Source organism: Rhinopithecus bieti, unplaced genomic scaffold (genome assembly GCF_001698545.2).
Source record: "Rhinopithecus bieti isolate Rb0 unplaced genomic scaffold, ASM169854v2 scaffold_33903, whole genome shotgun sequence".
In the NCBI taxonomy this organism is placed as follows: domain Eukaryota; kingdom Metazoa; phylum Chordata; class Mammalia; order Primates; family Cercopithecidae; genus Rhinopithecus; species Rhinopithecus bieti.
This window is the reverse complement of record NW_016814625.1, coordinates 1,204,147-1,231,468: the sequence shown is the minus strand read 5'-3', so window position 1 is coordinate 1,231,468 and position 27,322 is coordinate 1,204,147. Positions and strand designations below refer to the sequence as shown.

The 27,322-nt window shown below is 39.1% G+C and overlaps 1 protein-coding gene across 5 annotated transcripts in view; it reads right to left on the bottom strand.

Moving 5' to 3' along the window:
• Positions 1-27,322, bottom strand: part of TNIK (TRAF2 and NCK interacting kinase) — a 413,250-nt gene that overhangs the window by 18,800 nt on the left and 367,128 nt on the right. For all 5 annotated transcript variants that reach the window (XM_017851566.1, XM_017851567.1, XM_017851569.1 and 2 more), the window contains 7 exons: positions 25,614-25,798; positions 17,751-17,880; positions 10,845-11,006; positions 8,646-8,757; positions 7,670-7,840; positions 5,775-5,918; positions 2,918-3,052 (listed from right to left, as the gene is read on the bottom strand). In XM_017851566.1, the coding sequence (XP_017707055.1) occupies positions 2,918-3,052; positions 5,775-5,918; positions 7,670-7,840; positions 8,646-8,757; positions 10,845-11,006; positions 17,751-17,880; positions 25,614-25,798 (1,039 nt within the window). The remainder of the gene's footprint in view (positions 1-2,917; positions 3,053-5,774; positions 5,919-7,669; positions 7,841-8,645; positions 8,758-10,844; positions 11,007-17,750; positions 17,881-25,613; positions 25,799-27,322) is intronic.

The window sequence follows — 27,322 nt, the reverse complement described above, 5'->3', positions numbered from 1 at the left end:
CTGCTGATTCCTGCTCCCTAAAAATAACCACTTGCAACTCTTTCAACTACTTTTCAGCAATTTGTTTCCAGATTTCTAAATAACATGATTATAATGTTATTTCCTGTTTTTTTTTTTTTTCAGTCACAGACATTACTGACTTTGTAATATGGAAAGGATTTAATTTCTTGTATCATTTCCTTCTCTCTCTAGCTTCTTCTCTTTCTTATACATATGTACACACAATTTACTCCTGTAAACTCTTAAGTATAGCTATGTTTTAAATTTTTGATTAAATCAATATCAAGTGTTAAAATTATTATTATTCACAACTGAGGTATGTAGTATACCATGGTTACATTTCCTTTCTTGTTTCCCCTTATTTATTTTTTTATTTTTTACTTCCTTGTTTTCTATGTATCTGTCTCTAAGCACATGTAAACTTTCTGCTAATAAATGCCCTTCAACATGGTCAAACGCAGCAGGTCATCTATTTATACCATTTTATTTTTCTTGGAGGCATCTTTCCTGGAACCCTGCATTGTCACACTCTGCCAGGACTTATTTCTTTCTAGGCCTGTGGCAGACTTGTCACCCCAGGTTCCCTTCACCATCATTCTGGGTATTTTCTTCATCTTCCTGGACTACTAGGTTTAGTTATTTATTTTGGTGGAACACATCCTCCAGTTGCTTCCTGAGAAATGGTGCATGAAATGTAAATTTTTGAGAACTGCATGACTGAAAATGTCTTTCTTTTGTACTCAAAATTGACTGATGTCTTGATGGTCTGATGGTTAATTTCATGTGAATTTGACCGGACAACAGGGTGCCCAGATATTTGGTCAAACATTATTTTGGGTGTGTCTGTGAGGGTATTTCTGGATGAGAATAACATTTGAATCAGTAGAATTGATAAAGTAGACTGCCCTCCCCAATGTGGGTGGGCCTTAGGCAATCATTTGGAGACCAGACTAGAACAAAAAGGCCGAGTCTTCCTGCTTGGTTGAGTTAGGATATCAGTCTTTTCTGGCCTTCAGACTTGGACTGAAGCATCAGCATTTCTTGGGTATTGAGCCTGCCAGTGCTCATAGTGGAACACCATCAGTTCTCCTGGTTCTCAGGCCTTCAAATTTGAACTGGACTTAGACCCTTGGCTCTCTTGGGTTTGAATCAGCTTGCTGACTGAAAATCTTGAGACTTTTCAGCCTCTACAGTATAGTCATGTGAAACAATTCCTTATAATCTCTCTCTCTATGTATATGTAAATGTATATACACATATACATACTCACACACTCACACATATATATATATATCTCCTTAACTCTTAACACAGGAGGGCTATAAAATACTGGTTGGAAATAATTTGGTCGGCAATTTGGAAGGCCTTGCTGTATTGTCTTTTAAGCTTCTATATTGCTGCTGAGATGTCCCAGGCCACTCTTATTCTGGGTCTATTGTATGTAAACTGTTTGTTATTTATTTACTTATATTACGACAGCTTTGCCAGTTTTGAGGACCTTCTCATTTCCCAGGTATTGAAATACCATGTTGATATGTCTTTTTGTGAGTCTTTCTTTCATTCGGTATCCTGGACACTCAGGGAATCCTTTTAATATGGGATTTCAAGGCTTTTAGTTCTAGATACCTTTCTTGTATTCTTTCTTCAATACTTTCCTCTCCTTTCACTTCTTATTTTCTAAAACTCACATTACTTAGATTTTGAACCACTTGGACTGATCTTTTTATTTCTTGTATTTTCTTTGCTTTGCTTTTTGTTCTACTCTTTAGGAGAATTTCTTATCTTCTAACACTTTTATTACATCTTTCATTTCTGCCGATACCTTTTAGTTTAATTTTTTCTTGGTCTCTAAATGACTCCCCCCTACTTTGCTCTACTTTTTTTTTTTTTTAACAGCCCTTTTCTTGTTTTATAGAAAGAAGTTTTCTAATCGCTGTAAAGCTATTATAGTTTCTTGCTTCCTTCCTTTCTTTCTTTTTACATTTTCTTCCATTCCTCATTATCCCTGTTTCTTCTAATGTCCTTTGTTTGTTTGTTTAGGTTTCCTTCATATTTGTGAATTTCTCCACTCCTTGGTATAGACGGGCTTATCAACTGCTGGGTTTCACTTCAGGGTAGTTAGGCAGCAAGCTTTTTTCATGGCATTTCAAATGTTAGTACCTGTACATCTTTCTTTCTGACCATTTACTTTCTCCAAGACACTTCTTTCATTCTCTTCCTTGAGAGTGTAGGCATAGCTATTTGGGAGCTAAATAGGGGCTAGAGGGATGTGTATGTGTGTGTATTTTCACAGGCATTCCCAGCATCAGATTGGCCGTGCAAACCTTTCATCTTCTGTTGCAGCAGAGGAAGGTAGTGGCCTAGCTGCTCAGAGGTGGAGACTGGGTTCTAGAAGACTTGCTGCTCATGAATTTTCTAACAATTCTATTTTCAGTCCCACCTTACACCTCCACTTCCACCTCAGATTCCCCTGGGGCCTTAGTTCCTGGGCCTCTCCGGGTTCTGTTGGATTGATTTTGATCATTTTCCTCACTGCAGCTTCAGAATTCAGAATTTCCTGGTATTCTAGGTCTTTTTCCAGTCACTCAGCTACTCTTTTAAATTCACTGACATTTCTTCTCTTCTCTTGGTCCCACTGTCCTCATAGCCTTATGGCATTTTTATTCTTGTCGTTTTAATGAGTCTTTGGAAGAAAGTAGATATAAATATTCAAACTGGAGCCTAGGACTTCATTCTGAATGCACTCTTTCAATTTCATCAATCTGGCTTTTAAAAAATAATGCTGAAGGTTCCAGCAACATCTGAAGCTGGTCACACATGCATCATCAATCTGATAAAAAAGACTAAGTGAAACCTAACTGAATATGTCTGATTGAGTAAACAGACCAAACTTACAATTCCATGTCTTGAGACTTACCAACTTTATAATGTATACAGCCTTCCAAGTCCCCAACAGTGATCCATCCTTGTTTCTTTTCTACTTCTGGGTCATTATGTAGTATTCTGTTTCTTAACCATGAAAGATAGTAAACTCTTAGCTTATTCTTCTTTCCTGTTGAAATAATAGAGGTTTAATTTCAAATCGCTGTGATAGCTCTCACTCTTTCCTTCCCCACCTCCTTTTATTTTTGTTTTATTTATGCGCGCGCGCACGTGTGTGTGTGTGTGTGTGTGTGTATGTGTTTGAAGGCCTAATAATCAGTGTCTCCAGCACTTTGTCATTAAAGTGGTGTTTCTGCCAGAACTTATGGTTAAAGTAGCTCTAAGTGTTTTAGACACATCACAAAATTATAATGTCTTTATCTTCAGGTGGTTTCTTACTTAAGCATGCTGCTCTTATTCTCTCTTCCCAATGCAAAGAAAGCAGTGTCTGCTGAACTTAGTAAGAGTTAACTCTTCAACAGAGTGGTTGATCAGAGTTCCAGAACATTCTAGATCAATCACATGAAGAAGTATTGACAACTGGGCATTTTGGCACCTGCCTTTCCTTCACTGTATAACCTAGTAACAGATGTTAATGAAGACCCTCTTATTTGCCTCTTCTACTAAAGATGACAACTGGCAGTGGTTTTGTTTCACTTAACTAACGAAGTTATTTTAAAAGCAAACGAGGATAATATGGGTTCAGAAATTATACTGGACAAGTGTATGGTGCTGAAGTCACTGAAAGGAATACTGAACAAAAATAGAAAAGAAAAAAAAAGGATGTGAACTTGAAAACCTAAAGTTCCCTTTGGTAAAGTGATCTTGGAATAAAGAACTCATAGGATGATAAAAAAAAAAAAATCTAGACAATATTGAAGAGTACACAAGTAGCAAAACTTGATATACTCCATTAGATTATTTGCAACAGATAAAATGTCCATTGGGATGACTCTTGCTGACTAATGATAAATTTAGATCTATGGGTTTTGTTTTTTGCATACTTATTTTTCTTTATCTTAGGCTTTAGAAATGTTTTATTTATTTATTTTTGAGACAAGAGTTTCGCTTTTGTCACCAGGGCCGGAGTCCAGTGGCGCAATCTCGGCTCACTGCAACCTCTGCCTCCTGGGTTCAAGTGATTCTCCTGTCTCAGCCTCCCAAGTAGCTAGGATTACAGGTGTCCCCCCAGCACACCCAGCTAATTTTTGTATTTTTAGTAGAGATGGGGTTCCACCATGTTGGCCAGACTGGTCTGGAATTCCTGACCTCAAATGATCCACCTGCCTTGGCCTCTCCCAAAAAAATGTTTTATATTTTATAGATGAATATATACCAGCAGAAGAGAACTTAGTAAAGCATTGCACATGCATTTGACAGGAGAGCACATTCATCACCTAAACTAAGGGAATCATGGTGTGGTCAGTATTCAATTTTGTAACCAAAGGCCTAGAATCCACATTGATTACAGTAGCTAGGATGGACACGAGAGCCAGTGTTTCCTCCTTTCTATGCCAATATGAATCCAATGTTAGTTCAAGAATCTTTTGCTCCTATTTTCATTTTCTACTTTCCCTATCTTTGCCTCATGAGAAAAGGAAAGCTTATACTGTTAAGAATGAAGATGTGCCACTAACAACATAATGAAGCCTGAATGTGAATTTTCTGGTTGCATTTCCACTTTTGGTAGGTGACTGGCAGATACGCAGTTTTAATTTTGATTTGGTAGTATAGCAATCAGGAAAGCAATGAACCAGAACAAAAGACTACATGGGATTAAACTCAAATGGTAATACAAAAGGAATTTACCTGGTTAACCTTATTTGGGGAGAATAAAAAGAGATGAAACTGAGCATTCAGTGGAAAGGTAAAAGAAAGAGGAAGTTTAATGACAAGCAAAATCATTTTGTCAAAATGGAAGTACAGCTGAACTTTCCTCAAAGTTCAAACCAGTATCCCTGTGTTGTCTCTTCATGAAACAATGGCTGAGCATAAATCCATGTTCTCAAACTTGGCTGCACAATGGAAACACGTCAGAAACTATGAAAGCTCCTGATGCCTAAACCCCACCCCCAGAGATTCTGACTCTGGATTTTCACATTTCCCCAGGTGGTTATAAAGTGCAGTAGCAAGCTGGTTCCGTACTAGATGGAATGGGAGGGGAAGTGACGGGTGTTACTCGTTAAATTCCTTCAAACATCAAAAGAAAAAAGAAAAACTTTCAACAAAACTGCCCTCTTTTAGGTTGCATTCTTAACTTGTTACAAGGCCTTCACTTTAGTCTCCATCTTTTTTTTTTTTTTTCTTTTCCTATTTAAGGCTCTTTTTGGGAATCAGAAAGCTACAGAGCATAGCAGTAATGATTCTCATACTCAAATCTTTTTGTAGACTTGATCACCCAGTGTGCCAGCTGCACCTGCCAAAACATCAGTGGACTATAAGCAAGAGAATCTTTAAGGGAAGAGACTAGAAAAATTTCTGCTTACTAAATGTCCCTCTTGGAAGCCTGCATTTTGATATTCTGTCTGTATGTGGTAATAACTAGAGTACAGAAACCTTAAAAACATCTGACGATCCTTGCTGAGTCCTGACAGAGATAAAGAGCTATAAATATATAGCCTTTGTGGCGTGTCTCTGCCTAATTCAGATTTAATGCAGAGGTGAGAGACATTTTTTTGGAGGTCAAAATACCCAGTGTTAAAAAATGTGGGCAACCTCACTCTGGCTATACTGCTATACTTCATTGTCTTGTTTGTTAGCTGGGAAGGGCAGAGCTAACTGTTTCTGCAGAAATGAGGTGGACCCCTTTCCTGCTGTATGGACCTGGGGGACTCATCATCTTAGTAACATACCTGAAATTGTCACAAGGACATTTAGCCCCTCTAGCACATCCATCTGCTGAAATCGCCTCCGGTTGATCAGATTATAGACTTTGCCTTGCCCACTTCGGTCCAAAAGCATCAGGCCATTTTCAGTCCCCACCAGAAGGTTTACACCTGTAAATTTAAGAAGCACCCTAAGACTGACTTTTCACAAACTTTAATCTTCTGCATCAAGAGTCCCTATAAAATCTAAGAAACTGTGACTTGTAAATATACACTAATGGGCAAGTAGGTAAACAAACTAATGAGTGTAGAAGTTCTGACATAATAATTAAATCATTATACTTCTGGTAATGAATTTACAGTTTTCTTTTATAAAGTGTTAGCAGCATTCATACATCTAATTATTTACTGCCTAATGCACAGAGTCCTTGTCAATAGGAGCCTTAGGCGCAGATATGAAGCTAGCACAATTTGCCTTTATTCCCTTCCTAGAAAAACCACTTCTTTCTTGGCTCTCCCTATAAACCTACTTCTCTTCGTCCCCAAGGTTTACGCCACCCCTATGCAGTGATCTCTAGCCTACCCACCTTCAATATACAGTGCAATTTCCATTTCCATACTCCATTGGAAGAAAGGCCCTTCCTCCTTCTTGAACCAAAATGTAACTATCTTATGCCCCATGCCCTCAAGTTTTTACTCTTTTTTAGGGAAATGATAAACCCATTCAAGAGAAGTGTTAATAGCTGGAGAGTCACAGACATACTCACTTTAAGGGACTTCTCAGGTCTCTAAATCTAGTGCAGCCCAACACCCATGCAGTAATCCCTATTACAGAAGTACAGGCAGGTAAGTGGTTTTGTCTGGGTAGTTGTAATCCTAAAAATTTATTGCTAGGGAAATTTATCATCCCCCCGCAACACACACATACATTGAGAGGCTCATTGTGCACTGTACTTTATTAATGAACATGTAACTCTCTAGCTTCTCTTACTTCTTGTACTTCTATCTTCTGATCAACACAAATGTCTGCTTTTTTGTCCACATATTAATCCTTTCAGTATTAAATGTGGCTATCTTGTTCTCTTCTGTCTCTTCTCCAGAGGACAGAGCCTCTATCATGAAATGGTTCCTAGGCTTCACACTCTTCCCCACTAACATTTCAAATGCTTTCAGCCTTTTAAAATTACAGTTCCCCAGTCCAAGCCTAGTGTTTTCAGTGGGTGCATAGGGGACATGTCCTTCCTTAATCTGTATGAGATATTTATAGTAACATAAACCAAGATTTTGATAGAATCTCATCATGCCTCTCCTGAGTTTGAGGTCCGCTAAAGCCTGCAGATCTTTTTCGCAAGAAACGCAGACTGATGTTTTAAACTAAAAGGGAAGGTTCATTAAAGTAGTTGTTGTTCTTTTCAAGTTTTATCTTGTTATTGCTAGGGTTATGACCTTGGGTAATTCACAAAATACTCTGGGCTGATTTTTCAGCTTGAAATAAAAGTTTATGCCATTATTTATGCTTGTATTCCCCTTGCAGGATGTGGTATGGATCATGGAGAATGAACATGGGGTATATCACGAAGTGCCAGACACAAATTGCCTCTGATCAGATTATAGACTTTGCCTTGCCCACTCATTGTATTGTGGTAGCTAGTTCTCTTGTTGGCTTTAGCCTATCACTATTGTGTGACAAGGTTGCTCTGAATCTAATCTCGTCATCCTGGCTAGTAGAGTATCAGCTATTTCTACATATAAAACTCCTTTTGGTCTCTCCTGAGGTCAAGATAGTCCTAAGTTAGGACTCTAATACCCATGATTCAACCAGTGTTCTTTTGATGACAAGATCCACAGGCTTTTAATGTTTGAGGGTCAGTTCATTAATGAGTGGTTATTTATTTATTTATTTTAAAAAAGCACCAACGTACCCCACAGAGCTGCACAAAGTATTTCTGAGTTGAATCGTTTCTTGTATTTTCTGATTTCTGGTGTGTCACTGTGAGGCCGAATGTTGGTTGGGTTTACGTTTACCACGGAAATCTTCCTTGCTTCATTGAGTTTGGCCTGTTCTTGCCTAAGAAGTTCGCTAGTAAACAGAGCTTTGAGAAAAAGAATCAAGAGAAGTCAGTGGCATCTTAAAAGATAACCTATGGAGATTTGGAGATGGGGCTTCAAAACACTATGATTTCTCCTTGTTTGGTTTGAATTATAGTAAAGGCAAGGAAACTCTGAAACTTTCCTTATTTTACACTTTTTTTTTGTTTTAGTAGAATAAAGTGTAACTCATTCATCAAAGCAATCTTTTATTCATTAGCAAAATAGGCTTATAGACACTACTTGCAGAGTTTAGAAAGTCCCAAATTAAATACACCATCCTCACTCTTGTAATATGGGCAAAAAAGATCTACTTTTTAAAATTCCAGATTATCAATTGAAAAACTGTCCTAAGCTGACTTTGATGATCAATTACTTGAAAAAGATTAGAAAGCAAGATTCTCCTTTAAATCAGCCAGATCTTTGTGGTGGGATGCACACACCTAGAAGTCAACACAATGTACCATGTACTTATTAAGTGCCTAATATGTGTAAAACATTGTACCCAGAAATTGTTTTGGGGAAACATCTGGTTATGTTCAGAGATCACTGACGAACAGCTTTTCCTAGGGTCCCTATGTCCCCCTGGGTCTGCCAGAAATGAAATAGAAGAGATGGAAAAAAAAAAAGGAAAGTAATAAATTTGTTTTAGGAGTCCTACAGAAATAATAATTTTAAAAAGTCTTCCTTTTAAGACAGGACCTAAGCAGTAATCGGCTTAACTACTGAACTGAGGATTAATTTCCTTGTCAGGTCATACCAGAAATGAAGACAAAGCTGTTTTTAAAACACTGAGCCCTTCTTGCTTACCTGCGGCTGATGATTCCTCATCTTCTTCATCTTCATCAGTGGGAGACGTCTGGTATACTCTGGGGTCCACAAAGGGGGTGAATGAGGCTTTGGTGCTGCTCCCCATGCCATACTAATCAATAAGCAAGAAGATTAAGAAGAGCAGATAAATACTGCAGGAATAAACAATGCTAACAATACTGTGCTTGGGCTATAAAATGATCACAGATTCTTCAGGGTATTCAGGTGTTCACATTTTAGCACCCTAGTCAGTACATGCGTGTCTCTAGCTTCTTCCGGTATTGATTATGCACTAGCCATTGTGCATTTGTAGGACTTCGTTAATTATCAGACTGCAAGAATTGCAGTGAGAAAGTTACATTTTGGACCACATGTGGCACCTTAAAGTCTGTAAGATCACTGTCGTGACAGAGCTTACCTCTCCCTTTCAGTAAAAGCAATCTCCTATATTGACCACATGATCAATATGAAAGGCTGACACAATTGGCAATAAACTAAGTAAGGAAGCCTCCACAGCAGCACTTTATCCTGAACAGAATCAACCCAAGGGGCTTTCTCTTGGGGAGGAAAGCTTTGAGCTCTTCTACTCTGGCCTGGCGATGTAAGCGAATTGGTGTTGGCTCCAAAAGCTTTAAAATCCTTAATTCAGGGATGATTTTATGCTGGAATTGAAGATATTTCATTCCCATGATAGTTTCCTTAAAAGAATAATTAACATTTACATCATTATTTAGGGACTTTATGAGGATATTAGGTTTGTGAGCAATGTACCTTAAAGGCTTACTTTAAAAAAGGAATCTTGGGCTTGAATGGCACCATGAAAACATGATGTCAGAAGTAAACGAGGGAACAGTAAACTCAATATCAAGGTTTCATGTCACAATATTCTAAATCTGAGTTTTGCTGAATAAGCTGCAATGTCAGTCATGTCCATTCCTTCTTGTCCTTTAACATCACAAACACATCTGTATTCAACATAATAAGCACATCTTTTTTGGATAAATATCTTTAACTAAAGGTTGTTTCACTTTAGTTTTACTTTTAGAGTTTTATTTAAAAATAAAACCACCATCCAAGACCTCTAAACATGTAAGGAGAAAACCACAAAGATCTAATCTGATTTAATTCAAGATTTTTCTCTCCATCCTATGAAACCAAAACCATTTCATCCTCCTCAAGGTAGAATTCCCCCTATCAAATAGATCACTTTCACGTACATGTTCACTTTTGATCTTTAGAAGATGTCTGTGAAAGAGGTAGGGCAGGCAGTAACATTTCCACATAGAGCTGGGGCAGCAGCAGAATTTGAACCAGGGTTCAATCTTATGGGGTCCTCCTTTGCACCAAGAGAGGTGTTCAGGCAGAAAATGCCCACACAGCATGAAGTTACAATAAGATGCTGTGCTTTGCAATATACCACTGTGTTCTTTTCCCTGGGGTATGCAAAGCTCATCGACTCTATAACTTTCTAGTTCAAAGGGTGTTTCATAAAAACTTAGTGTGTGGACAATGTCAAAAATAACAGTACATGTGCTTTATAAACACACTTAGGACCTTATGTGTGATTGACAAGACTATTAATGAAACATGACTACACACTGTGAACTCATCCAACTGGTGTCAGTCATCAGCGTCTATGGGCACTACCTGCAGATTGTGTTTATTCAGACTTTTTCCTGGGACTGTTTCTATACAGGAAAGGTAATACCTAGTTTCTTCATTCTCACACAATTTTGAATTTATGAAGATGAACGCTTTAAGAACTTATCTATTTATTAAATTTTATTTTTCATAAAGAAATCATTTAAACTTTTATTTAAGTCATACTTAGTTTGACTAAATTAATGCAAATATAAACCTCAACTGTTGGCCTTGAAATCTGTATAGCCTGAAGTTTCCAGTTCTGGTCTTAGATCTGTCACAAACCAGCCGTGTGTCTTGGACAAGTCACTCAATCTCTATGAACCTCAGTATACTCATCTGGAGAAACAAGTATTGGTTCAGATGATATCTGAGAACTTTTCACTGCTCTGCTTCCATGATTTCTCCATTTGAGTATCTGCACAGGCAGCCCTATAGTAGAAAACAACCAAACAAGTTTCAAGGAGCTTGGCGAAGCCTCATTCTTGAAGAGATCATGGTTTTAGAACCCCAGGAAGGAGAGCAGAACTGTCATGCCAGCTGCTGCCCAGCACCTACTTCAGTCCCAGAGTCCATCTCCTGGGAATGGGTTGAGACGCGCCCCAGTCCCTCAGTCGGGGTTCCAGCTGGAGAATGGCTCTGCTGCACCAGGTCAGGGAGGTTGATGTGGCCAGCAAATCCATTGCTGTCACTGTGGCCAGATCGCTTCTCTCCAGATGTCTGAGGGAGCATAGCATGTGGGAGGAGTTAGAGAGGGGGGAAAAAGGCCAAAGAGTGACATCAGCCCTTACACAGCATAGGCATACGGGGCTCCAAATAGACCCGCTAGGGTGCGAGAAGGTGATATTCGAATTTTTATTTTACTTAAGAAAACAAAAAAGAAAGTAAGCTTTGCCAATATTTGGTTTTATCAATTGAGCCTGAAGCCTTACGTTCCTGCATGAGGTATAGACAGTGGTCACATATGGCATGGGGTCCCATGTACAGCGGGAAACGCTACAAAAGGGAGGGACTGAGCAGGGCCCACACTTGTAAACTCTTTTGTAGTGCTTGTGCTGTATGTAACTGCCACTTAATTATATTTACAGATCATATTACCAGGTTACAATGAAACAAACCCACACAACAGAGAAATGACCTAAAATGTTGCTGAAAAGAAGCAGTGTGTGTGGAGTACTCCAAGAAAGTATAGAGACCATACTTAACTCACGGGGCTCTTTGATATTCACAAGGTCAAAACAACGATTAGCTAATCGGATCTGACAGGAGTTCCAAATATACTGACATGATCTAGAATACTATTTGAAAATATGGATTTACAACTACTATCATAAATGTTTAATGTCTCAATAAAGAACTATGGTGCTTTGTGATGTAGGCGGTAACAAAATAAAGTCATCATAACTAGCAAAGCATTTGAAACATCACTTCTGGCATCCCTTTTTAACGTCCTTAAGGTTTTCTTTTCTTTTCTTTTCTTTTTTTTTTGAGATGGAGTCTCGCTCTGTCACCGAGGCCGGAGTGCAGTGGCGTGATCTCGGCTTACTGCAACCTCTTCATCCCGGGTTCAAGCAGTTCTCCTGCCTCAGCCTCCTGAGTAGCTGGGATTACAGGCACGTGCCACCACGCCTGGCTAATTTTTGTATTTTTAGTAGAGATGGGGTTTCACCATGTTGGTCAGGCTGGTATTGAACTCCTGACCTTGTGATCTGCCCGCCTTGGCCTCCCAAAGTGCTGGGATTACAGGTGTGACCCACCTTGCCCGGCCAAAGGTATTTTATAATGTACATAATGTTAGTGCAGTAGAAAAAAATGTATGATTTGTGAATAAATACACTGTATTAGGTGAGATGCTCTATAGTTTTTACTGATAGGATTACATGACCTAACAAGTTTGGAAGCCATTGCTCTGGAGAGCAGTCTCTGCCAAAAAATCCCAGGGAGGAAAGGCAGGATTAAAAGACAACTCTGGTTTCCAAAAGCCAGTGCCCACATTGTAGGCCTGACTAGTGTTGCACTTTTTAACTTTTATGCAACTGGCTCATTGAGGATTCTTAGCGCAGATCTGATTAAGTAATGATTTCCCTCTCTGCGTTTTGTTTCATTCATTCATTGACCCCAAATTTTTTAGTTCCTACTAAATGTAAAGCATTCTACTGAACATGGAACAGCTGGGAACAAAGCAAGCACATTCCCTACCCTCTTGGGGGCTGGCATGTGCAAGGTTTCATGCTGTTTCTTTGACCATCTCACCAGTCTGGCTTTTTATTTCTGGAGCTTGTCATGGATTTGCAATTACAGTTCTGCACCTGCCTCTGGCTGGAAGTGAAAGGAGGCACTTCTTTTTTTTCTTTTTTCCTGTTTAGATGAAACAGACTCCCAAGCTCCTGTAATGGTGCATGTAATTGATGTTTCAGGAAGTTTGAGAGATAACTGGAAAGCCTAGTGTCCTCTATGTTTCTTGGCAACCTGCTCCTGGACTACGAGCTGTCCTGGAGAGGGGCATTTTCTGGATTCATTTTGTCACAGTGGCCATCAGTAGCGTGTATTAGTGCCTATTCTCAGAGTTGAGCATTTCCTTTTCTAGATGACATTTAGGAAGTTCAGTCCTAATACATCTTATTGTGTGCTATTTTATGTGTACTGGGCAGTTTCTCCCTTTACTTCTGTTCAAATACTGAAAAGCTTTTAAACATTTTCCTCAAACTTCTCTTTAGCAAAAATCACATGTCATGTCTTTAGAAATTTTTGGCCTCTCTTGTATCAGCAGCACTCTTTCTCAAGCCAAAAACTGATGCAGACACACTGGTAAACTGATGAGCAGACACACTGGTTATCAAAGAAAGACTCAGAGAGGCTAACAAAGGGAAGTGGCTCCGATGGTGAGAAGCTTAAAGGAATCCTGTAGTATGCTCTGAATCTGCCCACTTCTGAGTCATCACCCTTTTGTTCACTCCACCAGCACCTTCTTATTAAACACTTTCTGTGTGCCACGTACTGTACTGGAAACACAAAGACAGATGTGCAACACCCTTAAGAACCTCATTAACAGAACCTCAATAATAGCTCATCTTTATCTCTCACCATTCCTGTGGGGATTGGCACAAAGATGTTCCATGTACCAACACATGCCAAGTACTGCGGTAAACACTTTATATATGACATTCCATCAGTTATCTTGCCCTAAGTGACAGGGTTCTAAGTGGTTTGAACCCAGCTGTCCTGTGGCAGAGCCCAGGTGCTCTGGGCTGCACTGTTGTATTAGGGGCCTACTCCTGGTCACAGCTGATTGAATCAGGGGTGAATGCCTGAGCCAAAAGGGACCAGATTCCCACTGGAATTCAATATTAAACCCTAGAGACATGGGTCAGATTCTGCTGGCAGTTGAACTGGGATGTGGTGAATATCTTTCAATGGAGGAAGTGGAGAGGTGAGAGCAGGAGCACGCAGAGGGAGAGAAAGCTCCTCTATGAAGACAGAAAAGAACAAAGGAGAAAGTGGAAGAAAGCAGAGATTAGGGTAAGGAGAGACAGGCAGCAAGAGAGCCAGAGACCTGCACATGAGAAGCTGCCTAAGCTCTTGTCTGTCCCAGTCCTTCAAAGAGGCTCAGCTCACTTTTACCTTTGGGTTCCTTCCATGAAACACCCTAAATCTTCCTTTACTCCTCTATTTCTGATACCTACCCTCTCCCCACTTAATTTTTTTTTTTTTTTTTTTTGCTTACTCTGTATTAAGTGGGTTCTTTTACTCATTACTTGTAACCATAAGAGCCTTCATGATAACAAGCTAGTGTTCTGGTTCAGTGAGGAGGATCAACACTGAAGAGATATCAGCTGATACCAGGAAGGTGCTGTGGATGAAGGTCCATGGAGTCCCACTAGAGGCTTGTAGGAAATAAGGAAGATTGAGAACAGGGAACTGCTTGGTGAAGTGTGGGCAGCAGTGGAGAATGCAAAATACCTCTTCCAGCAGATGAGCTTCCATTCACAAATGGCAGCTCACAGCTGGTGTGGTATATTCTAGAAGTGAGTAAAAAGTGGTCCTATGGGGCTCTAGGATAGGGATAGGTAGAACCACAGGGGTAAGGGTATGCACTACAAGGGGAAAATTGTGCATCTGACAAGATCATGAGTGTTAGAGCAGTATCTTCTTACAGAACCATCTAGTCCACTCCATGACAGTGACAAGTTGAGTGAGTCCTCCTATAGTTCATCCTGGAGAACTGTACTAATAGCACCCTATAAGCTAAATCTTATTACAATGAGTTTTTATTTTATGTTCTTACTTTGTCAGGGATAAACTTTAACCTGCATTTATCTTGTTTAAACATGTACTTTTGGTAATTTTCAGCTCAAGGTTTGATGATGGTTACTTTTATGTGTCAACTTGACTAGGCCATGGGGTGCCTAGGTTAAACATTTTTTCTGGTGTGTCTGTAAGTGTTTCTGGATGCAATTCACATTTAGTTGGTGGACTCAGTGAAGTAGATTGCCCTTTCTAAGTTGGATGGGCATCACCTAATCTGCTGGAGGCCTGAACAAAACAAAAGGCAGAAGAAGGAATTTTCTCCCTCTTTTTCTTCTGCACTGGTTTAAGTGGGACATTTCATCTCATCTTCACCCAGCTTCCAACTGGGATTTACACCAACAGCTTCCCTGGGTCTCCAGCTTGCAGACAGCAGATCATGGGACTTCTCAGCCTCCATATCATATAGGCTACATCCTCACAATAAAGCAGTCTCTCGGCTGGGTGTGGTGGCTCACACCTGTAATCCCAGCATTTTGGGAGGTCAAGGGGGGTGGATTGTCCGAGCTCAGGAGTTTGAGACCAGCCTGGGCAACACAGTGAAACCCCGTCTCTACTAAAATACAAAAATTTAGCTAGGCATGTGCCTGTAGTCCCAGCTACTCAGGAGGCTGAGGCAGGGGAATCGCTTGAACCCAGGAGGCGGAGGTTGCAGTGAGCCAAGATTGCACCACTGCACTCCAGCCTGGGGAACAGAGCAAGACTCCGTCTCCAAAAAAATAAAATAAAATAAAATAAAGCAGTCTCTCTCTCTCTCTCTCTCTCTCTTTCTGTATATATATATGTAAATATTCTCTTTCTCTGGAGAACCCCAACTAATACAGTTTGTTATTTAAAAAACCCACATTTGAGGAAGGCAGAATTGGAAATTGAGAAGACAAACAGATTTTGGGTTCCTTAATAGATCAAATTCCTATAAGACACTGACAAATGCTATTTTCTTTTTTTCTTTTTCTTTTTTTTTAAGATGGAGTCTCGCTCTGTCGCCCAGGCTGGAGTGCAGTGGCATGATCTCCACTCACTGCAGCCTCCTCCTCCCGGGTTCCGCCATTCTCCTGCCTCAGCCTCCCAAGTAGCTGGGACTACAGGCGCCCGCCACCACGCCTGGCTAATATTTTGTGTTTTTAGTAGAGACGGGGTTTCACCGTGTTAGCCAGGATAGTCTCGATCTCCTGACCTCGTGATCCGCCCGTCTCGGCCTCCCAAAGTGCTGGTATTACAGGCATGAGCCACCGTGCCCAGCTGCAAATGCTATTTTCAAAGTGACAGGTTGTGGTCATAGAATACTGGAGTGCTATAAATAACATGGAGCCATTTAGATGTGGCTGGCAATGAACTGAAAATGTGGCTCCAAATGTCTACTTGGAGTTATTTACTGTGTCATAAAGACTCAAGCAAATTTTAAGCCACATTAGAAATCGGAGTCCTTTTATCTGGAGTCAAACAGCAACTCACTCCAGAACATTCTCCCTCATGTTTTCCTAAGTGGTAAGTTATAGGGATAGAAACCTTCTACACTTCCATTGAAATTATCCATTAACCACATTAAGAGATTTATATACCAGCACTACACAGTGTCAATTTCAGCAGCCAAGTCCATTTTTTCATTTCAGGCATATGTGAAAGGACTCTTTAAAGGCTACTTGAAAGATTCAACAAGGCCATAAAATGAAATTCTAGCAAGTTGCTTTGTGAACTAGTCTTTTAGTTATAGCCCCACTGCCAATTATTATTTCAAAGGCCTTATTCATCTCAAAACTACAGTTCCTTTCTTTCTTACAAAAGTGAGATGCCCTTTGCTTTTTTGGAGAGCAAAGTCTGCTATTAGAATTTCCCAACTCTGTCCTGGCTGAAGAGGAAAAACAGATGACATATGTTAATGTTTCAGAGGGAGAACTGGATGGTGATAACAAGTAAAAGGAGAATTCATTTCTGAGGAGAGAGTGAAATAAAATAAAATGGTTAACATTTATTGAATGCTTAATTTACTAACTCAATATCCTCAACCATCTTATAAGTTGTATGCTATTATTTATAAAATTTTATAGATGGATGCAGGGAGAGGTCAGGTAACATTTGCCCAATGTTCTCAGCCATTTCTTTCCTTCCGAGTAAATATCTGCACTCAAACTTGCATGGTGATGATGAAGTTTTGAAAAAGAAGAAAATATTGATTTTAATTTGTCAGGGTCTTTCTGGTTAGCATGGACACAGTGGGGAGTTACTGCATGTCAGAAGGACAGATGAAAGGGAACATGTGCCACCCCCAAAATGAAATGATGTTCCTAGAGTTTTAAAAAGAATTCAACCAAAGTGCCAAGGTACATTTTAAAGTAGATCTGCATATTTCTTTGTTCTTTCAATAAAATAACTTAATGGTTGTTTTTTTTTTTTTTTTTTTTTGAGATGGAGTCTCGCTCTGTCACCCAGGCTGGAGTGCAGTGGCCGGATCTCAGCTCACTGCAAGCTCCGCCTCCCGGGTTCACGCCATTCTCCTGCCTCAGCCTCCCGAGTAGCTGGGACTACAGGCGCCCGCCACCTCGCCCGGCTAGTTTTGGTATTTTTTAGTAGAGATGGGGTTTCACCGTGTTAGCCAGGATGGTCTCGATCTCCTGACCTCGTGATCCACCCGTCTCGGCCTCCCAAAGTGCTGGGATTACAGGCTTGAGCCACCGCGCCCGGCCAATGGTTGTTTTAATGTTAATTTAACTAGATAAGATGATATCATCATTTCTTGGAACTATTGAGCATTTTTTATACGAAATCCACAAAGATAAAACCGTGGGGAGAAGAGACATAACAAGGCCAGTGATGCTATTCAGAGAGATCATTCATTTCTGTTTTCCTGTTGTAGGAAACATCTGAGTTTGCAATTCTATATCCTCAGGCCCAAATTCCATATTCTGATTTGCATAGCTCCTACTCTCCTACTAAAGAATTTGCACTAATATAAAAGTCACACTGCCAAAGCTTAGAAGAATACAGGAAAGAAGGCAGCAGACAATTAAAATCACTCAACTATTTAGAAGCACAGGTCCTCCCTCCCCCAAGAATTCCCCATACTTAAAATACATGTCATAGGCATTCTCTGTGAAAGCTTTAATGTAAAAACCACTTAAGAAATGGCATTTCCTCTACACAGTTTTTATACCAACTTACCTCTCTAATCATCAAGGTTCCTTCTCTTGAAATACTGCCACTGAAAGTGTCTGCGTGAGAGGTCTCTAGCCCATGCGTCCCCACCATTCCCACATTGTACTGCTCGTTGCTCCCTGGAGCTCCTGTTGGTCTGAAATGAGAAGGAACAACATTCATGGCAATGTATCTTTAGGAAATATCTGTTTCCTGTCCATATTCATTATTTGTGTTATGGTAAAATATACATTTTAATAACATAAAATTTACCACATTGTACCAATTTTAAGTGTACATGTTAGTGGTCTTAAGCATATCTCATATTAATTTTAATGTTTGCTGATGTCTGGACTGGCCCCACTTTTGCAGCAGCCCCTCTTGACCTCTTTTCTACCCAGTAGCCAGACTGAGCAAGCGTTTGGCTTTACATGGAAAAAACACTGAAGTTGGCACCAGGAGTCACCAGGCTCTGCATGATCTCCCCCGACCCCCACCTCCTTCTTTTGAGCAGCAGACAACCTGACCTGCTTTTATACATGCTGTTCCCTCTGCCTGGAAAGCTCTTTCCACTCTGGCCTTGGTTGGTTCCCTCTCATTCATCCTACATGATGCTTTCTGTGAGAAGTCTGCTTTTATCACCTATGTCTTATCCCAACAGTCCCTCTCCTTTTCTCTTCACCCTTTTTCCTAAATAGTTCTCATCACAATTTGCAATTATCTTTTGAATTCTCTCTTTCTCCTTCCCTCTCATTGCTTGTGAGGGCAAAATCCTTGTCTCTTTGCTCATTATTATTACCCAGTACCCAGCCTAGAGTTGTCACTTACTAGGAATGCAAAAAATAATCATTAGATCCATGGGCTTTATGCTTCTATAAATAAGAAATATTTACTAAGAACATTCTGGCTTATTGGGGCATCCATAAACTAGGGGGTTTAACTTAAACAACATTCAGCCTCTGTAATCATCCTGCATGGTGGTATATTTATTTTCAGTTCTTTTCTTGCTATCGTGTTTACAGTATAATGAGAGAAGGTAACAGGATCTCAACATACTCCCTGAGAACACAGACTGATGTTTCCTGTGTCCTGTAGCACAGAGCACAGTGCCAGGGCTCAAAAAGTGATGACTGACTGCCCATAGTGAGCTTCGCTCTCATCAGCAGTGCCTCATTTACATGACACAGAATTTCTCTGATTTAGGAGCTCAGGGGAATTGAGAATCGCACAGGTCATGCGGCTCAACCACAGGTTGAGATTGGTACAACATGGCTTCTGGAAGAAGGATTTTGGTTGTTAATGCGATACTTGTTGTTCTCCTTTTGTAGCATCTGCCTCTCTTTTAAAGTGGGTTTTCTAAAAATAGGAAAGTTATCAAGGCTTGTTTCTCTCTAGGCATATTAATTGCAACTTATATCATTTTGTTCTTTTATTTTCATTGTTTCTTATATATTTGAAAATATCTCTGGCCTCTTGGATCTTATGTAAGTCCAAAGAATTACTGGAATCTTTCATCTAAGAAACAAGAAATACACCAGATTTATGATGTCTCCGGGGCAGAGAAAGACATATTTCAAGGATTTTTATCCATAACAGACAGGTGAAAAGATGACAGGATGAGTCCAGACAAGAAAATGTATAGTGAAGAAGCTTACATTGCAATTACTAAACTGGACCAATGGATTGAATGAATCTAAATATGGGCTAGAACTGATGTGTTTGGGAAGAAATTCCAAAGAGGCATTTGCATTGTCAACATTTCATTCCTAGAAAGGAGCTTTTAATGGTGTTCCAGAGACATGGGAAAAAAACTGAATTCCTGGCATTTTGATAGATTGGTAAATCATAGTTTTCAAAATATCATTTCTTCACTCATTTGTTTATCTTGTGTGTATCTTTCATTTTTTTCTTGCTCTTCTTTCTCTCTTCTTTCTTACTTTGTGCCTTAAGTACTTGTTTGGAACAAAATGATATAAAGCCGACAAATCAATGAAGTATTTATCAAGAGTCTTCCATAAGGGCAGCCACTGTTCTTCTTTATCAGACAGGGATTCTTTGCTATTGTCAGGGGCTCGGTTGGCCTGGTGGCATCTGCCAGGCTGATGCTTGTACAATCAAATTCTCCTGTCCTAGTCAGACCTGCTTCCTCTGTTACCTGAGTAACAGTTTTCTTGCTGGCCACCCCATCTTCAGTCCTTTCCCCTCATATCCACTCCTCACAGCTGCGAAAGTGAGCCTTCCAAAACACAAATCTGACCAAGTCCGAGTCACTCTTCTACTTTCAATCTTCAGTAGCTTCCCATCAACCACAGGATGAACTCCTTACTGTGGCTTACAAGCTGTCCATTATCTGGTTCTTGCCTGTCTCACTAACCTAATTTTTTAACAAAATCCTGCTCCAACTTCTAACTCTACCAGCATTTAACTTATAATATTTTCCTATGCACATTATGCTAGAAAATCCCTGGTGATTTTAGCCTACCCTCTCTACCTGGAAGATTCTTTTCTATTGTCTGCCTCCTTCTGGCTAACTCATTCTTTAAGCTATAGTTCAGGTACCTCCAAACCCATCCCAGCCTCACTGGAACGGTTTAGGTGGCTCTCCACTCTCCCTCCACATTGCCCTTTGTGCATCTCTACCACTGCATTCAATACACAGTCCTGCAATGATTAGATCTCATTAATGTTGGTATTTTCAGTGCCAGGCATGGTGCCTGGAATGCAGGTAGCACACAATAAATGTTTATTAAATCGCTGAAGATCTTGGGTCAAGGGCTTTGTTTAATATCTAACAAAGATTTCATTCAGGTTTATTGTAAAAATATAGCTCTTCTGTGAATTGATGAGTAATTGGCTACCAGGATATTATTTGCATATTTAAAATGTCTTGAGCAATCAATGTTAAGTTTTGTAATTTTATGAAATTGGGTTCACTAGGATGTGCCAAAATAATTTTCTTATAATTGAGTGGTTATCATAGAATAACAAAAAATCTATTCAGATATGTCATAGAACTTTACAGGAGAAAGAGTTAATGTATACACATTTTAAAAAATCATTGAGATCAGAAGCTCCCACGAAAGAATGTTAAAAACCATGATAAAAGAATCTCACCATATTACAATTGTATGAACAACTTCAGTGAGGAGAAATGCGGGAAAAAGGCATTGATCTAAGTAACCTTGGAAATGAGTGGAGTCTGTAATACTAAAGGCAAGAGGAACTGCACATAAACACTGTACATTCTAGTTGACAAAACTGTTTCCCATGAGAATACAGGTTAACAAATTTGATATTGCTATACAAAAATACTGGATGTGCACAATTAAGTAAATACGTTGTTGATATGGTGTGGCTGTGTCCCTACCCAAATCTCATCTTGAATTGTAGCTTCCATAATCCACATGACATGGGAGGGACCTGGTGGGAGGTAATTGAATTATGGAGGTGGGTTTTTCCTGTGCTGTTCTGGTGATAGTGAATAAGTCTCATGAGATCTGATGGTTTTATAAAGGGCAGTTTCCCTGCACATGTTCTCTTGCCTGCCACCATGTAAGACATGCCTTTGCTCCTCATTCACCTTCCACCATGATTGTGAGGCTTCTCCAGCCATGTGGAACTGTGAGTCCATTAAACCTCTTTTTCTTTATAGCTTTATACACTCTCCGGTATGTCTTCATAGAGGTATGAAAATGGACTAATACAGTGATTGATGGCAGAAGCCAGGTTTCTGACTGTTGGAATGGGAATTTACAAATAAGCAAGGGGAGGAGGTTAGAGTGATCCATGTTGTTGTGATGGATTAGAGTTGGAGATGTCAGTATGAATTCACATTTAGCTTGATATAGGTACAAATGGCTACATATAGAAATATTTGTATATACATGGGTTAATGTACTGTTAGGGAGGTGGCAATGAGAGTGATAGACAGGGCTCAGGCGTTAGATAACTGTTATCCTTTAAAAGTTGAGAAAGCCATGTTGTCAAGCATGGGGGCATGGATTAGCAGTTCTTGTGACTAACACACACATATTTCCTTGCTGTGTTAGCTGAGAGGGCCTAAAACAAGTGACACTGTAGCAGTAATGAGCATACTGGGTGCCTAGATATTGGCTTCTAATATCATCCAATGAAGGAATCAGGGTTACTGAAGAAGTGACTGTTTCCAGGACTGGCATAGGAAATATACAAAATGAGTCCGGATTGGAGCATCTTGTAGTGTCAGAAAGTAGAGTGTTCAAATGCACACACATGTACATGCACAACAATACCCAAACACAGGTGGTGGCATGTCAGTCGAAGAGGCACAGGAGCTCATTGAAAGAGCTCCCAATGGTCAAAACTAGAAAATTTGAGCAGCAAAATAAAGAAGTATTGTATCCACGAATCTATACTGATATAAATGGTGGAATAAATTAATAAATAACTAGAGAAGACACATCAGTGCAGAAGAATTCTAAATAAATTATGTAGCTAGTTTACCCTACAGGAGGGAAGCATGATTCTGCACTCCTCAAGTGTAGGCTGTACATAGTGGCTTCCTTCCAAAGGGTACAGCATAGAAAAAAGGAGAAATAAAAGAGTCATTTTACAGTGGCGAAATCTTCCCTTCTGGAGCAGGTGCTGGTATTTGAGGGAAGATACTAATACAGAAGGTTGCCTCTTTGACTTGCTTGATGTGATGCAAATCAAATTAAACGCCTTTCCTTCCATTCTTTTTATTCTATAAAGCTTTTTTTTCCCCCCGATTATAAAGTAGTCCATGCCCATCATTTAATTGGGAATATGCATAAAATAAAAATCTTCCATAATTATATTACCCAGAGGTAATCATTTCTATAATTTTGGTGTATTTCCCTCCACTCATTATTTTTCTATGCATGCGGAATTGGGAAATAGTGCAATTGGTGAGTTAGGGAATATAAACTTAGTTAAGTGCACTCTCACAAGTTATATCTTATAAAATAAATGCAAAACCAGCACAGTGCATAGAAAAAAGCTATTGTTTTAAACATCGGAAACCACAGCTGTTTGTCCAAATGGCTGGTGCTCCATTTCTGAGAAGCTTTTCTGTGTTTACTTCATGGTGAGAACTGTGCTACAATATATTTTTGTTTTCTGCTTTAAATATATATAGCACAAAATATAGAGGTTTACCTTAACAAAAGAAAATAAAGGTAATAAGAATGTATATAAGAGGCACTCTGGTCCCCCAATACTCAATTCCTAAATAAACTATTGTTTTATAATGAACTTTTAATAGTATGAAATTTCTCAGGCATGCAACCATCACATTGTAGAACAGACTATATATATTTTATATGCAATATAAAAATACATATATTTACAAATTGAAGTAAACATACACACATTTGTACCCTTCGTACCCTTCTTTTCTCACATATATAATCACATATTTTAAATGTTCTTTAACGATCATTTCCATCTATCTAAAATTTACCAATCCCTTAAGAACCATGTCAAGTCTTGCCTCCACTATCAGCATTCCATGATAGCCTCAGCTTATTATTTCTTATGTAGATTATAGTAATAGAGCCTCTGAATTGCTTTATCAGTCTCTAGTCTGTTCCCTTTTCAAATCGTCTTGCTGAAATAATCTCCCTCAAATATAACACTGAACTCAAGATACATTCAATGGTTTCCAATGGCTACATATAAAGAGCACACTTCTTGATCTGATTTCACTAGTCCAGACTCCCCTCCACTCCATACACAATACATTCCCACCAAAGTCAACTTTCTGTGTCTTTACTTCAACTCTTCCCCCTGCTTGGGATTCTAATATTACCTCAAGTTTTTATCTTGCTGACAGTTATTTGCATAGAATTGGCTATAAACTCTTCTTCAAAGTCAGAACCTGCAAATTCAAATCAGTGCAATTAAATGTAAATTATAGTCACTGAAGACCCACTGTATTCCAGATACCATGCAATGTGTTAAGAGCAAGAGAGATGAGTAAGGCGTAACCCTTACCCTGAAAGATATCATAGTCCAGAAAAGGAGACAAAGACACATAATAAACAACCCTGATTCAAGGCAGTACATGAAGATGCAGGAATACACACAAGATACAGTGGTAGCACAGAAGAGGGGGCAGGTTCTACCTGTGCAGGCGGGGCTGTGAGTAGGTGATTTCTAAAGGAACAGGAAATGCCAGACAGAAGTGCAGCATGGTCTATTCAGGAAATTTTAGAAAGGTGGGTGTTTCTGCAATGGTGAATAAGTCCTAGATTTTCCTTTAAAGGTAGGAGGGTGAACACCATTAATAGCCTTGCAAAATATGATAGGGGACCTAAAACCCAAATGCTAATTAACATCTTTGGTTGTTCCTCCAAATATTTATATTAGCCTGCACTCTTCCATGTGTCATTTTGTCATTCTCCAACTAGCATATAAACTTTTGGAAGACAAAATCCAAGTACGAACTTATCAAATTTCTCAAGGTGGCGAACACATAGAGTTTTAGCAATATTTTAATTTCATGATTAAAATTCATTTCATGAGTTAATTCCTGATACTTGCATGCTCAATGCTTAAAAGGAGTTGAAAACATCTGTCAGAAGAATTAAGCAATTCTGAGTCAAGACAAAAACTAAAAGGGCCAGCACGTTTTGCAGAAATGTTCTGGATTAGTGATTTTGCCTCTAGAACAATTTTATTTACTTTAAAAAAGGCAATTTAATGCAATTTGTTTCAAAATATCATATTTTAGCATATTTACAGCTGTCAAAAACTGGGTCATCAACAGCAAAATAACCAGTATGGATTTTTCAGCTATGATAATTAGATCTGCCTCTTAGAATTGCTTGTACGTAATGATGTTAATCAGTGGATGACATTCCCTTTAGACTGGCCAGCCCTGCCTCTCGAGTTCTGCTGAATTGGACAATAATTTGTGGCCTGAAATGGCTTCTTTTCTACATAGAGTGAGTGTGATCTGATATTCAATGCTAGTAGCTGAGCCAAAGAAATAGAGGTGTGATTGAAGTGTGAAGTTGGAAAAATTAGCATCTCATTCTATCAAGGTTGTAGCAGACCAGGGCACAAACACCTTGTGTTTACTAGGTGGAGGAATTGGGGAAGCAACAGGAGATAACAACAGGTTCTTTCATGGGATCCACTCCAATAAGAAAAAAAAAAAAAAAAAAAAAAGCTTCCCCTCACCTTAAAAAAAAAAGAGAAAGAAAAATAAAGACTACAATTACTAAAGAAAATATAGGTAGGTATAAATATACATGTAGATATATTAAAAGAAAACCGCAAAGAGACTGACAGAAAATAGGTGGCAGAGACGTAGACCACAGAAAAATGGATCAAGTAAAAGAAGCCATGGAGGGAATAAAGTAGGAAATCATAACGGGGATATATGTTGGAACTTTCCCTGCATGATTATTTGAGTCCTGATTCTTTTGCTGGGATGGTAACGCACGCTGGCTTGTGCATTTCTCCTTGCTTGTTGGTGGTAGTGTTGGTAATGAAATACATGTTTTCTGTTGTTAATTTTAATTTCTAAATGTCATTGCCCATGATTTCAGTCTTTCAGTTTTAGAGGGGAAGGCACGTATCAATGGTCTGGTTGTCGATATTGTTTGCCTTTGAGATGAAAAGAACCAAGAGTCACCAAAAGGACAGTCAATCCATTGGCAATGGATAAAGTGTATGCAGTCTAAAAATGCTACATATTCTAAGTGATGTGTCCATAGAGAGAGATAATTATTGAACTATTCTCCAACAAAAACCCAAGTCCCCAAAGTCAATTTATCTTGCCACAGACCCATATATAATCTTACATTTAACTCATATTTTTTGTACTTTTATTTTGGAAACCTAGTCCCTTCCTTGTCTACATTTTAAAAGTAGTTCTCTTACATCAGTCTGGGTATGTCGCTGACAGCCACTGTCCCATCATGGGTCTCACTCTCTCCATCTTCCTCCTCTTCCTCACTACTTTCTGACTCCTCACTGGAGGAGGAGTAATCAGTCACCTTCTTCATTGGGCGGTTTGTTTCTTCAATCCGGAGTTCTCTTAGTTCTTTGGCTAATGCCGTCAGATCCTATGAAAGAAAAATTTGTTCAGCATATGAATGGTAGATTTGACCAAAGCTACATCTCTCAGCAAGTCAGTGCTCCAGCTTAAGCAACAAGAAAAAAAAGCTCTATATAGAACTGTGACAAACATAGTTACTGCATGGAACTAAGAAAATGATGTTTGTAGCGTGTAGAAGCTAGAAAAGAAAGATGAAATCAATTTAAACTTTGTTCAAAACCAATAGCTAGACTGAGACTGTTCAGTTCTGAATATATATGTGTACATATGTGTATGTGCGTTGTATGTATACACATATATACAAACATTGGGTTCTCATTTTATTTTGGAAAGGTGAAGCTGGTCACCCCCAGAGTTAATGGGAAAATACATGGGATTAGAAATTGTACCCCGGTATTCTGGGACTCCTGCCCAAGCCACAGTGATAACTTTTCCCCTCTTGTGATTGCTACTGTACCAAAATCTAGCATCAGTCATAGAACAGAGCAATTCCCAAGGTTCCAGCTACTACAATGACTCATTTGGTGTGTCATCATTCCCTGGAGAATAGAGGTACCACATCAAATCATGGCCCATCCTAAAGCCTAGCGCCACTGAAATTTACAGTCACAGAACTGAATTAATCAAGAGGAACAACAACAACAACAAAAAGAGTTCTCTTCCAAAATGATAGGTATTTCATTTTCTTTTGTTTTAAATTCCAGTCATCTGGCAAAAATCCTGGTGAAGAACACTAAAATGAATGTGCAAATACCAAAAGGAAGAGATAATTTTGAGTTTTCCATGAGTATGATGAAACCTTTAGCCTTATGGATGTGATGATGTGGTATTTAATCACCAGGCATACTGCAGGCAGTGTGCTGAATATCCGACTACCTTTTATTTCACATGCTTTCAGAGCAATGCAGAGGGAAGCAGTTCTGCAAAAGCATGGCCGCTCTAATTTGCATGGGTTAAACTGCCCATGGCACACAGCATGCAAATGAGGAAAAAGCAATTTGACATCAGTCTTACCATTTCTCCCTATATTAGTGACCCATGTGGGAATCAGAGCATTCAGTGAGAGACAGGGGATTAGGGAGAAAGAAACTCATTGAAAAATACTAAATCCCACAGTTTTCTATGGCCATATTCTCTCTTTATTTCAATCCAAAAATGTACACATCCAATTCACCTGATTGTAGGATTAGAGCAACCTGGGTGATGACATTTGATAATCTATCCTAACTGGTTAAAAGAAAAGCTGTGATAAATGTGTATAGTTAAATTATAATTTTATTTTGAGAATACAACAAGACATTATATTTCTCTACTGCCACCTGTATGTCAGACATTACTATTTTGGTTCACACTAGGAAAGGAAATGCTCTAGGTGTTTTACGTGGTCTAGAAATTTAGGCAATTCATAGTGTTAACTGAAGGGTCATTTCTTTCTAATTTCATAGAAATCAAAGGGAAAGCAAAATGACTTTTAAATTTGTCTTGACGACACCTGATTTGAAACCCTTAAAAAATGGAAGCTTCTAAAAAT